The 15,766-nt window shown below is 38.4% G+C and overlaps 1 protein-coding gene across 1 annotated transcript; it reads right to left on the reverse strand.

Moving 5' to 3' along the window:
* Nucleotides 1–12,518: 12,518 nt before the first annotated feature.
* Nucleotides 12,519–15,490, reverse strand: cfl2 (cofilin 2 (muscle)). Its single transcript, XM_072267511.1, has 4 exons — nt 15,297–15,490; nt 13,718–14,025; nt 13,529–13,605; nt 12,519–13,447 (listed from the first exon to the last, which is right to left on the reverse strand). Exons 1-4 carry the CDS (start codon nt 15,297–15,299, stop codon nt 13,323–13,325), a joined length of 513 nt encoding a protein of 170 aa, XP_072123612.1. The 5' UTR covers nt 15,300–15,490; the 3' UTR covers nt 12,519–13,322.
* Between the last annotated feature and the right edge of the window lie 276 nt (nt 15,491–15,766).

Here is a 15,766-nt window from a genome sequence, read left to right on the forward strand (position 1 = left end):
TTCCTACGGCTCCGTACTGACCCAGTTTTAGTCAACTTTGATGGCAGATATGTATACTTCTTTTGGATTTTGGTTCTGAATTCAGCATGTTTGGAATTTTATTATCAAGAGATCAGAACTCAAACATACTGGAAGAACTCAACACTGGATCAGTGAGTCATTGATGAGAGTGGATGTAAAGTGCTTCCACCCCCAATCACTGCTACAGGAGAGTTGGAGGTTGGGCATTGACAGCTGCTTTCTAGCTTATATTCTGACTTTTACATTTCAATGTGCAGGTACAGAGGTTGGATACAAACTGATTACAGAACTTATGACAAAAAGTATGATTCTGCCCACTTTAAGAACATTATAACTAAAAACATTGAACTAAACCTAAATAAACATTTTTCTCCCTTTGCTTCCCTGCAAGTCTACAATCTCAATCAACCTAAACACCTGGGGAATCCAGCAATAAGTGTGTGCAATACACGTATACAAGTCATGGACTTGTTTTCCCATAAATGGGTAAATGTCACCTCTTCTGTTCTGAATTGCCAGTATTTACCAGCAACAACAGAATCATTATGGCATCATCTAGTGGTGTCATATAATTATTACAAGTAGATGCTACAATTTTAATTGACTTTGTTTTGTATATGTTTATCTAACATTTTCTAATGTAACTTGTGACATCATGGGTCCAGATTCAGAGCACAACGTCAACTTTATATTAGGAAAAAGTTTACTGAATGAGAAGCAACAATTTGAAATTTAAAAAAAGAAAATAGCAGTCAGACAGTATCTTTGGAAAGAGAAAGTTAATATTGCAGGTCAAGGATCATTCATCAGATTTGAAAGAGAAAACAAGTTAGATTATATAGCAGAGAAGGTGGGGAATGGAGCTGAATGCAACAATAGGAATGTCTCTGATAGAGAAACACCAATGACCTAATGAGACAGTCAATATCAGCTAAAGTTCTTTGTCTATGTAATGTAATGCTAATGTAAGACTGTGGGACATGCCCAGCACACTGGACTATCAAAAGAAGCAGGACCAAAATAATGGTAGGCAAAATTGGCCCCCTTCTGATACACATAGAAATCAGAATTTGATATTGGGCCTTGCATACTTCAACATAGTCAAACAGAAGATGAGGAGATGCCCCTGAAGCTTGCAGATCTGATGAAAGATCCAAGACCTGAAAGTTCAACTGTTTCTCTTTCTTCAGATACTGTTGCCCTGCAAAGTGTTATGCAGTATTTTATGTTTTTACTTCAAATCACGTTGCTTTCCATTCAGTAAACTTTTGTAACAGTGCACCAGAAGAAAATTCAGAATGGGATGGTGAATTACCTTAGTAAGCAACTGGAAGCTCGAGGTCACTCATGAATGCTAAACATTAGAATAGTTAGTGCTAAAAATATTGAGCACATTAATGTTTAGTGTATGTACAAACATGACAATACAAATCCCAGAATATCAGTGGTTTTATCGTCCTATCATAAGAATCCTCTAGTAGACTTACTTTCCTGAGCTTCATTAGGTTCAATTTAAGGTTCCTCCAGTGTTTTAGTCATATCCAGTATTAAACTGTTATTCTAAACCTTTTCGGATAACTACAAATAATTATGCACAAGATGACTTTTTCCTAAAATTATCAATGTTTTGCAATATTTTGCAATACATAAGCTATCCTTCACAAGAACATCTATTAATATTTTCCCTACTTGACATAAACATCCCATGCTGAACAGCTCATTGCAGTATATGAATTCAGAACATAACACAAACATCAAATCACATGTGCCTGGCCTAGAAAAACGATATTGCACAAGGAAAAAAATGCATCAGACAGAAGGACACAGCTGGGCATGAGGGTAGAGCCAGGTTTCAGTTACTCTGTCTAGATTACATTACAATGTTAACAGTTGAGAATACTTCCTTTCTAACTTTCAAGTTGAAACTTTGGGGACCAGTTCACAGTGAAGGCAGATATCAAATGTGAAATTCACTGCTGACTTCAATGCACTAGAACAACTTTGATTGAAGAAAAGGGTAGGAGTATCAAGACTTTAGACGAGACAAAAAAAAAATACTTCCACAGGCAGCAGTAATCCCTACCCTCATATTCTTCTGAGACCCAGATAATGTAACAGCAGGTACCTCAAACCACTAAAAAGATACAACACTGTCAGCAAAATCATTAAAAATCCACTGAATGTGAACCCATGTCAGTGTCTACACCATTGAATAAGCTACTTTGAGCAGGTTGTGTTATTTGCATGGCTAACATTCTAGTCTGACCCATTATAAGAAATTATCAGGCAAACAAAGGAAGAAATTCCTTGATGTTCTTGAAACCTTGTTGGAAAATTGCAAGCTTCCTGCTGATTCTTGGAAATCATTGCCCATGATGGATCAAAGCAGAGCAGCATTCAAAATATGACCTGGAATCTCAGGTCCATACATTGGAGCACACAAAAACCCAGTGCAAACTGCTTATGTGTAAACTCACAAACACCCCAGCTAGATAACCTATTAAAAATCTCCTGCCCCAACTGTGTGCCTGCTGTTCCCATCAAGACCTCATCAGTAACCTAAAAACCCACAAAACCAGAGTGGATCCTTGAGGGGAATCTCTTAAGAAGATAGTCAACTTTCTTTTGTAAATAATGTTGGTGGATGTGTGGTGTTGTAATCCAGAGTTTTGCCAAAGGGACATTTAAATTGGTCAAAGAGGGAGAATAGGATTATAATTGTTGTCAATCTTGGGACCATCTGATTATCGAATCAGAGAAAAAAAACTGCCAACATCGCCTTTGGCTTTCCGCTTCCTCCTTTGACTTCTTCTGCTGACCAGCTGTTGGCTAAGATGGAGCATGCACTTGACCTGTCTTGCCACTTTTGGAGAGCACCTTCAGATTTGTCTAAAAGAGCAGAAGTGCCATTTCAGATTGGTTGTCTGCTCTGAACATTGTGTGTACTTACAACTAGCTCTCAGGTGTAAGTACTTGGCTCTAGTTTGAGGATGACAGTAGTGCCAGTAACCAGCTCATGAAAGAAAAATCTCATGTCCCCAAATAGATAAATATTGGTGCAACCAGTACCATGCCTCAAGATTAAAAGATCTTCCTCTCATGATTTAATGGCAATGGCCAGAGCTTGCAGCTGCATCTGCAGTTTGGATTTGGGTTTTGGACTGTAGACTATTTTTTAGTCTTACAGTTTTTAATATTGTTTTTTTCCACCCAATATGTTTTTTTTTGGGGGGGGGGGAGAAATCAATGTGCCTGATGCATTTTTTTTTGTGTGTGGGTGGAGGGATTGGGGGTGTGTGGTCAATGAGCCTGTTCTGTTTTTGTTTTTTTTTGTGCAGTGAGGTGGTGGTTGTGGGGGGGGGGGGGGGTTGAGCTTGGTTGTTGATGTGCCTGATCCATTTGGCTTGGTTTTTGTGTGGGAGGGGAAATTGGAAGCTGATGTACCTGTTCTGTTCTTGCTTCTTCTTTGCAGCAAGGTGGGATTTGGGTTTGACAATTGTGTTGCCTTTCTTGGTTTCATGGCTACCCTGCAAATTGAAGAATTTCAGAGTTGATAATAAAATGAACCCTTGTCTGGAAAAGATGCTGAAGCCAGGCATCTGGTCTGTCACTGGTTCCACTCCCTGATGTCATATAGCAGCACCTAAGAGACAACGCTGCAGGCCAATTACGCCTTTAAGCAGAAGCTCAAAGGGACCTCAAAAATGACGAGTAATACTATGAAACGACACATGAAATATCACATTAAAAAAGCCATTCATATAGAACTGAGAAGAGGAATTTCTCTTAGGTTGTAGATTTTCAAAGTAAATTTATTATCAAAGTACATATATATCACCATATGATGGTTGAGGGGTAGTAAGTGTTCCAGAACCTGATGGTGAGTCATGAGGCTCCTGTCTTCTTCCTGATGGCAGCAGCAAGAAGAGAACATGCCTTCGGTGGTGGGAGCCTACGATAATGGATGCTGCTTTCCCGCCATGTGCTCAATGACGTCTGGTTTCCTTCTCCTGAAGTCAATAATCTACTGTTTGTTGTTATGGCACCACTCAACCAGATTTTCAATCTCCCTCCTATATGCTGATTCATCACCACTTTTGCTTTGGCCTACCAAAGTGGTGTCATCAGCAAACTTGAGTATGGCATTGGAGCTGTGCTTGACTGAACAGATTTTAGAAATTCTCTATCCTGGAGAGCTGTGGTAGCCTTCATTATAACACATGTAAGCCTGGAATTAATTATTTTTATATATATATTTAAATTTATTTATGGGAACCATTCAAAACAGTGGTGGTAAAGCCAAGGTACAATTAATCATAGTATTACTGAAAGGCAGAGTAATTTCTTAAGGTTGTATGGTCTATTCCTCGTTTTCATGTTCTTAAAAAGCGAATTGCACTCCTTTCAATATGACGTCAGTGAGCTATGCTGGCTCAAGAGTCAGAGTAATGCAGTACAGAAACAGGTCCCGTGACCAACTCATCCATGATACCCACCAAACTAATGGCATTTGCTTGTGTTTAGCACATAGCCCTCTTAAAAAAAACATTTGGACAAGTAGGTGTTTAAGTGTTGCTAGTGTACCCATCTCAACCACTTTCTCTGCCAACTCATTCTTTTTATGCACCATGCTCTGCATGAAGTTTGCTCTAAGATCCCTTTTTAATTTTTTACCTCACCTTAAACAAATGTCCTTTAGTTTTTTGTTCCCCTTCTCTGGGTTAGATTGTGTTCACCCTACCTATACAATTTTATACACCTCTAAGTCTTGTGTTCCAAGGAATAAAGTCCTAGCCTGTCCAAACTCTCCCTATAAATCACGACCAAGTCCTGGAAGCAGTCTTGTAAATCTGTACATTTTCCAGTTTAATGATGTCTCTCCTGCAGCAATGTGATCAAAATTCTCCAAGTGCAGCCTCACCATTATCTTGTACAACTGCAACATCCCAACTCCTACACTCAGCACCCTGCCTGACAAAGCCCAGGGTTCAAATACTTTCTTCACCTCCCTGCGATGCCACTTTCAGCAACTATTTACTTGTACTTGTGGGTCCCTCTGTTCCACAACAATCCCCAGATAGGAGATGCTTGCGACAAGATTTGCAACACTCACTCCTGGAGTGAAGAGACCTGCTATCAGTCCCCTAGACAATGAAGCAGTTCAATTTTAAAAAGGGGATTAATGCCCCCCCCCTTTTACTTTAACTTGTACTTTACAAATGCACTCAAATTCTCAAGATTTCCTTTGTATGTACCATTATTCTGAATAAGACAATCTTCAGTAACTTAACCTAGCAACAAATTAGTTTCAAGCATAATAAAATGTTAATGGTGTTACTGCCAAAGCAGAAATCATTGTAATTTGGACTTTCACAATCATTTTATGAACCTCCACAAGAGATTAACTGAAGCAACAACAATGAATTAAGTTTATCATTCTGACTTGGGATAGAAAAGTTTTTAGGAGCTAGGACGTGAATGGGTTAGGGAGTAATGGGGAGTGAAATTTTTATTTTAACTGGAAGGAGAAATCGATATTCATACCATTAGATTGAAAGCTACCCAGACAGAAAATAATGTTACTCCTCCACTCTTGAGGATAGCCTCATTGTGCCAGAAAGAAAGGTTATGGCCCAACATGTTGGTATGGGAATGGGAATCGGAATTAAACAGTAAGTTGCACTTTTGGCAGACAGAGCAGATATGCTCAATGAAGCAGTCCCTCAATTCATGACAGGTCTCACCAACGTAGGAGTCCACATCGGGAGCACTGAATACAATACACAATCCAAGTAGATTCACAGGCCAACTATTGCTGCCTTAGACTCCAGCAGATTTGCATACTATAGAATACTCCAACCTGAAGGCATGAATATTGAGTTCTCATTCCAATATTTAAAAAAATTCCCTCCCCCTCCCCTTTCTCCAATGGTCCACTCAACTCTTCTATCAGAATCCTTCATCTCCAGCCCTTTACCCTTCCCATCCAGTTGGCTTCACCCATCACTTTCTAGCTACCCCTCCCCTCCCTCCTCCTTTTTATTCTGTAATCTTACCCTACCCTACCTTTCCAGTCCTGAAGGTTCTCTTCCCGAAACATCTACTGTTTGTTCATTTCCACAGATGCTACCTGACCAGCTGAATTTCTAAAGCATTTTGTACATATTGTTTCATGTTTCTACATCTGCAGAATGTCTTTCAATTCTTCCTGTAATGTGACAAACAGAAATGAACCTAATACTCCACAATCTAATGTGCCAATCTATGTATTCTATGTCCCAGCTAATTAAAGTAAACACGTTATATGCCTTTTTCACCATCCATTTACCTGTGCTGCCACTTTCAAGGAACGATGAATGAACTCCAATCAACATTCATGAGTGCCTCCACAATTCAGTATTTTTCCTCTGCAATGCTTCATCCAAGTTTCCATCTGATCTAAATCCTACTGTAGCCTTAGACAAGTTTCTTTACCATCCATTAATGTCATCCATTAATTTACTCCTTATCCTCCAAATGGTTAATATACATCACCATCAAGGGTTCTAGCACTGATCCTTTTATTTAAAACATTGGGGGTGAATCCTGCTGGACTGGAGTGAGCAATTCTGATGAGAAACTTTACTGTTAGTCTTTGAAACTTCGTGTCTCTTCTTTAAGACACGGTAAAACACATTAGTCCTCGCCTTAGTGATAAGATGGTGCCATATCTGTCACAACACTTCACTACTCCATAGCAGATCAATCTTGCTGAGAATTCTCAGTTTTAAGCTGTCACTATCATCTTTCTGATCAGAGAGCCTTCTGACTTCAAAGAGTATTCTCGGTTTACAATTTAGTTTAGTACAGCTAATAAATACTTGCTCACTTTTACACAGGTCACACATTTCACAAATATTAATTCACTTTGCAAATTATTTTTTCAGTTCAGCTTTCTTTCAAATTTTTCCAGGAACAACACCTCAGCAGCCAAGAATACAAGACCCATTTACAAAGACCTTACTACCTAGTGCAATGTGGGCAGGATCAATAAAATTAACACTGCATCCTGAGTAAATGAGTAACCAGGCAAGACAAATTCAGCACGATGATTGGAGAATTCTTTGATGAAGTGGGGACTATGAAAGATTAATACTAAATCTTACCATAAGCAAATTTGTCAATGATAGCTATGATAGACTATTCATTGTTGCACAAAATGAATAGGCCTAGCCTGGGTTTAATAACAGAATATTGGTGAGTCAGCTCAATGCAAATCAGCAAAAAATCATTGTGAAATATTCTAATTAAAAAAAGGGCAAAGACAGCTACAAACTCTATAGATGTGTTCTCTCCCTTTTTTCTCTGTACACCAATGATTGAATCCAGTGATCCATCTGTTAAACTGATAAAAGTTTGCAGATGACACTACTGTCATTAGACGAATCAGAGGCAACAAATCCAAGTACTACCCAAAAGTAAGCAAGCTAGGGTCCTGGTGCAATCACAACAGCTCTTAATGAAGATGAATATTGACTTCAAGAGTAATGTGTTGCCTCTCCACCCACTCATCAGCTCTACAATTAGTAATGTTTCAATATTCAGGCTCCTAGGCATCATTATTTTGCAGAACATTGTTCAAGAACAAAATCTCCTTTAAACAAAAAGGCTTAGTAGAGGATGTACTTCTAGCAGCTGGTAAAATTCTACCTTCTCCGGAACATACTGATTCAACTCTACACTGCTTTCAGAACATCCACACATTAGCCATTACTCTGGTTTTGTGCAGCATCCTCTCACAATATGAAAACCACAACAAACTGTCAACTCAGCTGAAAAGGTCACTGGCTGCAGTCTACAATCACTACAGGCTTGGATATGTCCAAAGCAACGAATCGGGCAGGAAAAAAATTTGCGGATACTACCCACCTAGCAAACTTCCTTTTCCAAATGCTCTTCTGGACAGTACTTTAGGGATATTAAAACAAAAACTTAACACCATCTTAAAAGTTAATTCCACCAGGAACTTAATCTGATTAGCCATTCTGGATAGGCACCTCATCTCCCTCTATTAACCTCAGTCACTGCACTGTAAACATTTTAAACCTCTTTCTATAATGCTTTTACACTGTAAATACATGGTATTTATGAGTTTTATTCCATATCCATACTCTAACCAAGTTTATTTTTTATATATTTATTCTTATAATTGTTGAATGTTGTTTTTGTTGCATGTCATGTTAACATGCCACAGCATAACTTTAATATACATATATGCATATGATGAATAAAATTGGCCCCTGATCCAAAAAGCCACTTACACTTCATCATGTGCAGCTCAGTTCCATTTTGTGCTTCTCGCTCCTTTGAAAAATCTTAAAGGCTCCAGTTGTTTGGGCATTAATATTCTCATGCAAAATAAACCTGATTTCATTTTTGACTGACTGCTGTCTAATTGTAAGATTATACGTGGAATGTGATGGACAAAAGTTTGCAGATTTTATTCAAGCATATACATGGGGAAGGATGCATCTCAATGACCATCACAAGAATAGAGTTTGTACCTATCCAGTTGCATCAGTTTAGTATGTTAACTCTCTGCCCAAAATCTAAAAAAATTGCAGACAGTTGTAGACACGGCTCAGTCCATCGCAAAAACCAGCCTCCCCTCCATCAACACCATCTGTACTTCTCACTGCCTCAGCCAGCATAACAAAGACTGCCCCCACCCCAGATTTTCTCATCTCCCCTTTTCAGGGAACAGTAGACAAAAGCTTGAAAAAATACTCCAACTCAAAGACAGTTTCTACCTTGCTGTTGTAAGGTTCATGAACAGACCTCTTGTAAGTTATTGATGAAGTCTCTACCTCAAATCCACCTAGTCAAGGCCCTTGCACCTCATCTGCCTGCACTGCATTTTCTCTGTAACACTATTCTAAATTCTGCTATTAATTTTCCCTTATATTATCATAATGCAGATGTTTTGAAATGATCTGTATGGATGGCTTGCAAAACTAAGTTTTTCCACAGTATCTTTGTTCATGTGACAATAGTAAACCAAATTTCAATTTCTTCATTTTAAATGGTTTCACTTAATAGATCGATTAATTGGATAGCCATATTTTCAAGGATTAATAATTTAAACCATTTGCATTTTCATTTCTTAAGCAGCAGACATTAATGCTGGTTGCTCAATTTTTAAGCATGAACTTGATTACAAATAGATGCTGAAATGATCTGCTTTAATTCATTTCAAGAACTGTCCACAGACTTGGAATACAACTTGCTGTATTTTGCTTCAATCTTAAAAGGTGACAAAATCCAATCCCATTTTATCACATCCAAATCTATGATAGCAACAATAGCCAAAATCAATTTGTATTATGCCAATATAGTTTAATTACCTCCATGCCCTTATTGAAACAGAACATGCAACAGGCAAAGTACATTTGCAGTATATCCAATTTGCTGAGTAGCTACAAATCTCAAAACTGAAATGCTTCTCCTCTCATCAGGATAGAATTAAAATTTACGAGCATTAATAGAAAACTGTCCATCTCCAAAAATATATACTATTGTTGTAGCTCCCACAGTACACAACTATGCTAATCCTTTCTAACAGCTGCTCCATGGCTATTGTTTCAAAAATACAGAATCTTTAATTGTAGCTTTTGACCAGAGAATGACAAATGATTAAGGGATTCATTCTTTCTGTATATCAGTTGAGATGTTGTTTAGTTCCAAGACAACAGACTTCTTCCACCCCCAACCCCAAGGTGACTACTTAACTCTTGTGACTGTACCAGTGATCAAAACCAACAAGATTTCTGGCTTTTCAGTTTTCCTATGTTGACATCAAGTTCTAGTAGGCAAATATATAAAAAAAATTTTATTACCTGGGATTCTTCTGCTTTTCCATTTGAAATCCTCTGACCACAGGATACTATACAGCAACTAAATAACAATAATCAATCCACATACATGTATGCTACAAAATGGAATTGGCATAATTCAAATGCTCTACAAATTATATTTAAATCTTAGTGGCATGATTACAAATGAATTATCAATTACCACATATGGCACCATGTTAAATTTGAATCCCGATATAATATTATACAAAAAGTTTTATTGATTATTGGGTTGGGCCTTTACTAAAATTTAGAATTAAAGCTTATCACTATCCATTTAATCATTAATTCTGTGATACAACTGTATCCACCTAATACTTTTTGCACAAAGCCTTGATCAAAGTACAAATTGGCTTCTAACCTTTAAATATTTTTTAAAAAATCTACAATAGCTTCAACCCATTTCAATATTTCTAACCTTGCTGACTGGGACAACTTCTGAACTCCAAACATCTTAAACCATTGCCAAAAATCCTCTTCCGCTTCCCCAATCCTGAGCAATCTTAAATAACCTCCAGTGTACACTTAGTCAGAAGAATTTAACCCTAATCCACAGAATACAAGGTTTATCATTTGTTATGTTTTAACAATTTTGAACACATGATCAAGCTTTTTTTGGTTATCCTTCCCCATTTCCTCTTTACCCATTGTCATTCCCCCCACTGATTTTTAAATAGGCAATTTTAGGATACAAAAATTCTCAACCTATACAACTACTGCTTCCTTTCATTTAATTTTTCAAAAATGTCAAAATTTAGAGTAAAAAGTTTACAAAATACCTATTCAAAGTGTCATTAGCTAACTAATTCTCACATTTTTACAATATATCCATATTCCATTCATTGCATTTTTCAAGACCTCTAAAACAAAATTGAAAATTTGTTGGTATTTCCCTGTAAAGGGATGTTGGCTACAGATTTCGTCTACAAAACCATTTGCTACAAAACATACTTAGCAGTAAATTGTGCCTATTACCTTCAACTCTTTGGATAATATTACAAATTGTAGGCTGTCGGTAAGAGCTCTGGTTTCTACACAATGACCTAGTTGCTGCCAAAAAATCTAAAATTGAAGCACTGCAAACAAAGAAATTTAAATATTACTGAAAAATTGACAAGGTTAGAAGAGAATGGTTCCTCAACAAGACTATAACCTTAATATTCAAAAGATAAATATCAAAAAGCACTTAGCACAACTAATTCCAAATAATTTAGTTTACTGGAAATTTGTATGTTTTTGTTCAGGGCAATAGTGTATTAAAGATTATGAGACAAAGTCCATGAGTGGTGTTATGAGTCAGGTTAGCAATGATCTAATTGAATAACAGCCTCAAGGTGTTGCTTGGTCTGTTTTTTAAAAATGCTGTAATTAAATCTTCAAATAAAAACTGCTATACTCAATGATGTCCTCCAAATGTACAAGATATTACTGCACTTATATTTAGTTAAAACAAAAAATTCTTAAACACCAAATACAAGACATTAAATTCAAACAATTCTGAAACTCAACTGTACCTTTATCAATACAGACTGCCTGAAATACCAAATTACCTTCAAAGTATTTATAGGCTCATTTATACACCATTTTACAACTTAATGAACCTTTCCCACTACCTTCAGCCACCTGATTGCAAAGAAGTTTTTTTTTAAAAACAAATCAAGTTTTTAAACATGCCTGCACAATTAAAATTTCATTTAAAGAATACAAATTGCATATAGTTTCAAATAAGTAAATTTACTTTGAAGCAAAAAAAATTAAGTTTCTCGGCAAAACTACTTAGAAATTCCATTTCTTTAGACAGTTAACATTCAGCTTCAAACCCCCCCCCCCCAATCATTCTAGAAATGCATTCTTTGAACATGTAATATTTGGCAGCTATGCTTGCTTTTATCCAGCATTGGAACTATGTCCAGTTTTGCCATTTGTGGACAAGGATGACAGGACACAAAAGCATGCGTTTCCCATAAATAGCTCTGACTAGCAAAGGATTGCTCACAGCATACAGATCAAATTCTCTAGCAGGAGAGCAACTGTTGGCATTCAGCCAAATCCAGTAACTAATAGCCAACATCCAAGTGTAACTAAAACCATCTTCTCAAAGTTAACACAAGGAATTCTATATACACAAAAATCTTAGAATTCCAGAGTGTTTTAAAATTTGTCTATTCTATTTAAATATTCAGTATAAGTCCAAGTATCTTGAACTCTGTACAAAAAGTTCCAGGGACAAGATCAACTTGTCTGGTCTTATGAATTTAAGTAATGAAGAATTTGTTTGATTGCAATCAGACAATATTCTAATAAAACACTAGCATCTCTAATGCACCAGTTACCTTCAGGATCAGTTCTTGCTACTAACCTATTTAACTTATCAGCAAGTTGAAGCTAGACCAAAACCAACGAATATCATGTAATATTTCAATGTACTAATTTGGGAGTACCAACTTAACACATTTTTATTCCAGTTTTGAAAAGTATGGAATTAAAACACCAGAGCAAACTGAAAACATTACGCATTACAAAGGAGGATCACACTGAATGAGTGAAAGTTGCAATTTTCTCAATAGCATACTTATCATTAAAAATAAAAACAGAGCAGCAATCGGCCATAAACCACACAATTTTTATTGTAAGCGTGGCCAAATTTCTGATCTCAAAAACAATGTTCCATTTAAGGCTCCAGTATACAGTAACTGCCATCATGACTAATTTTGCATGTCTTTTCAATGTTGAAAAAGATTAACATGGTAAACTTTGACTCCCATTCTTTTTCAGTAGTGTACATTCCACTGGAAACAAAAGGCAACATAAACAACTCCTTCCTTAAGGTCTGCACAACAGGAATGAAAAATGCAAGAGCTACAATTCACTGATGACGCAACTACAGAGACTTGGTTGGCATTCCTTATTCTTTTTTTTTTTTAAAAACAAAAAGTGTTACCAAAAGTGCTTTTGATGAAAAGTGTAGAACACATACTGCCATGACAAAACTATATCAAGGCAGGAGTGGATTATGAATGCACAAGAGCCTCATGGAACTGTGATCAAGTGCAATTTCAACAATTACAGTAATGAACTGATGGCTACCACCTGACCAGTGGACAATTCACACGGCTTTCAAAAGTTTATACTTAGTGTTCTAAACTACTCACATAAACGTTCACATTCATTGTACAAGGAACAAGGAATGCATGCAACAACAATTGTTTTGGCTAGAATGAATGATGTGAAAGCATTCCTTGAGATTCTACATAAAACTACAGGGATCAAACAGTCTAAGCGCAACCGCCAATTGGCTGCTTTAAGTTAATGAGATCTCCTTTACGTGGAAAAAAAACTCTAAACTATTCCAACTCTGATCAAATTATAATAGAGCTGCAGGAATGGAAGCTCCTTGGGTCAAGATGGCACTCAATTGTCATTGTGCAAGGTTATTCCTTCAAGTGAAACCACCACATTGCCGCCCAGTTTCTCTGCAAGCGTATTACGGTCCTGAATTTCATCTATTGCATTAACTTGCCATTCATGTTTAATACCTGAAAAATAAATAAAATGTAATGAATATGTTGTTAAACCATATCAATGTAAACAACTTTTAACATAGTAAAATCTATAACCTGTAAATTTCTTTTTAATAGCATCCTTTGAGCTAGCGTATATCATCTTGCTTTTAAGGCTTGCCTTCTCTGGAGCCCTGAGTGAGATAAAGGATGAATGTTAATACCCATCTTCAATACTGATGTAACATTTGGCAATATATACAAGCCTTAACAAAATCTACACAAATTATTTTTAAAAATACGTACCAAAATATAAATACCAAATCTTCTTTCTTGGATTCTTTTGTCTCATATGTAGCATCATACAAAGCATAACGACAGTCAGTCGAAGGTAGCAACTTAACAAAGGATGTGTAGGGGTCCTGCACAGTTCCCCCAATTTCACCCACCAATATTTCTTTGGCTTCCTCTACAATTATCTGTTTTTTATCTTCACTAAGGCAGAACAGTACTGCTTTCTTTCTTTTTTTGACTTCTTCTGGGGATGAAGATTTCCTTACTTTCATGTCATTGAAGACTTTAATAACTTCATCGTTCACTGTTACTCCAGAGGCCTTTTTGAAATAAGAAAAATTAAAGACAGAAAATGAGCTTTGCATACATCTTATAGGTGGTGCAACACAGCACTGGAAATCAGTAATCCAGCGTTTACTACTTCAAAAATATTTAAAATACAATTTAATAAACACACGTTTCAAGGATTAATAAAAACGTGAACTGGGGATAGAGACCACCTATTCATTTTACTGCGCAAGTTAAGGCACCGATGCCAAAAGCAGCATCACTTGTAATGATGCAGTGATTCTGACACAAATTACAGCAAATTGTGGTATGCGACAGACGGCGGGGGAGCCTTTGAGCTCAATGTAACAAAAGAATCCAACCACAGACATCCACTTATATTTTAACTACCTTATACCTTTACAGCAAATTATCATGGTCAATCCTTGAAATAGAAAAGGCACCGGTAAACCGGCACAGCACTGATTTAAAACAATGGCAAAATATTTTCTGTCGAAACCACGAGCGGTATCTTGGTGACTCAGGCCATTGTGCACAATCCTATCCACCATCTCCTGACTCTACCCCCTTTTACAGGTCGAAATGGGCACATTCGTTTTTTAAAAAGGTAAGAGATTTAACAAGTCAAGGATTCAAATAAAAACATACGAATAGTTGTCGAACCTCTATATTACGAGGCTAAGCTGCCCGCTCCTGTGCGCTTCACAGCACCGCAATAAATGGCTGTGGAAAGTAAAGACCAAATGGCCCCGGGATTCATACTTGGGTATAAAATGTGTTAGCAAATCTGCTCCGTCCGTCATAGCTCCGCCACTCCACTCCCCCCACCCCCATTACCCTGCCGTGCTCTCCCACGGCGGCTGTGTACAAAACCCAGCAGTGGCTGGCCGTGTTGCGCACCGACATTCACCGGCAGCGCACGCAGTGATTCATTTTCAACTGAACGGGACGCCTCAGGTACTGTAACGAGGGAGGAGGTGGGAGAAGACGGCGAGCTGAGTGGTCACGGTGTGGGTCAGCCGCCAGCGCCGGACACTGAGCGGACAGGCATGGGGCGAGCACCATGCAACGTACAAGCCAGTCGTTGCAAGCGGCTAAAATTAGGTTAAAATGGCCGCTGCAGGCTGCGACCGCGCTCGCCGGCAACCTCGAAACGTCCCTACCCACCCTCCAGAGCCCACCACATCCCGCCAGAAGCACACAACGAACAGCGCAGGGCTGGGTGCTGGGGTAAAAATACACGGGTTAGTGGCCGAGTCGTGTGGGGGGAGGGAGGAGAGAGCGCTCGGCGAGAGTAACTCACCATGTCGAGTGGCAACGGTGAGCAGCCACGCACGGGATGGGAGAGGCAGCGAACGCTGGACCGTTACTTCAGCTGCCGCAAGCTGAGCGGGGGAGGGGTGGCAGCTGGGTTCGACCATTCACAGGGGTCCTGGAAGGAGAGGCAGGGCTGGGCCGATAGGAAACAGCCGCAGCACGTCCACACTCCGCACCGGCACCACCACCACCAGAGTCACCACATGGTCTGTCCAACCCTGACCACAGGGCACCTGCTGATTGTGCGCGCTCGCGCTCGCGCTCGCGCCCTGCCTCTCCGCCCAGTCAGTCCGAGCGCAGTCGGACCGAGCGGCGTGCAGCGGAGCAGGTTAATAATAAACGCGCAAAACAACCTGCTTGCAATACAGTTGGAAAACCCTTGCACGGAGGATTTAGGTCAACAGCGTCTGCTCAAATCTTAACAAAAACGTTTGTTAGCTGACCTGCTTTAATGCT

This window comes from Mobula birostris, chromosome 1 (assembly GCF_030028105.1).
Source record: "Mobula birostris isolate sMobBir1 chromosome 1, sMobBir1.hap1, whole genome shotgun sequence".
In the NCBI taxonomy this organism is placed as follows: Eukaryota; Metazoa; Chordata; class Chondrichthyes; order Myliobatiformes; family Myliobatidae; genus Mobula; species Mobula birostris.

What these genes read in the sequence shown, in the direction of transcription:
- cfl2 (XM_072267511.1), bottom strand. An exon ending in GATTTGGTATTTATATTTTG is followed by an intron (nt 13,606 to 13,717) that starts GTACGTATTTTT and finishes TATCTCACTCAG; the next exon opens with GGCTCCAGAGAAGGCAAGCC. An exon ending in TATTAAAAAGAAATTTACAG is followed by an intron (nt 13,448 to 13,528) that starts GTTATAGATTTT and finishes TTTATTTTTCAG; the next exon opens with GTATTAAACATGAATGGCAA.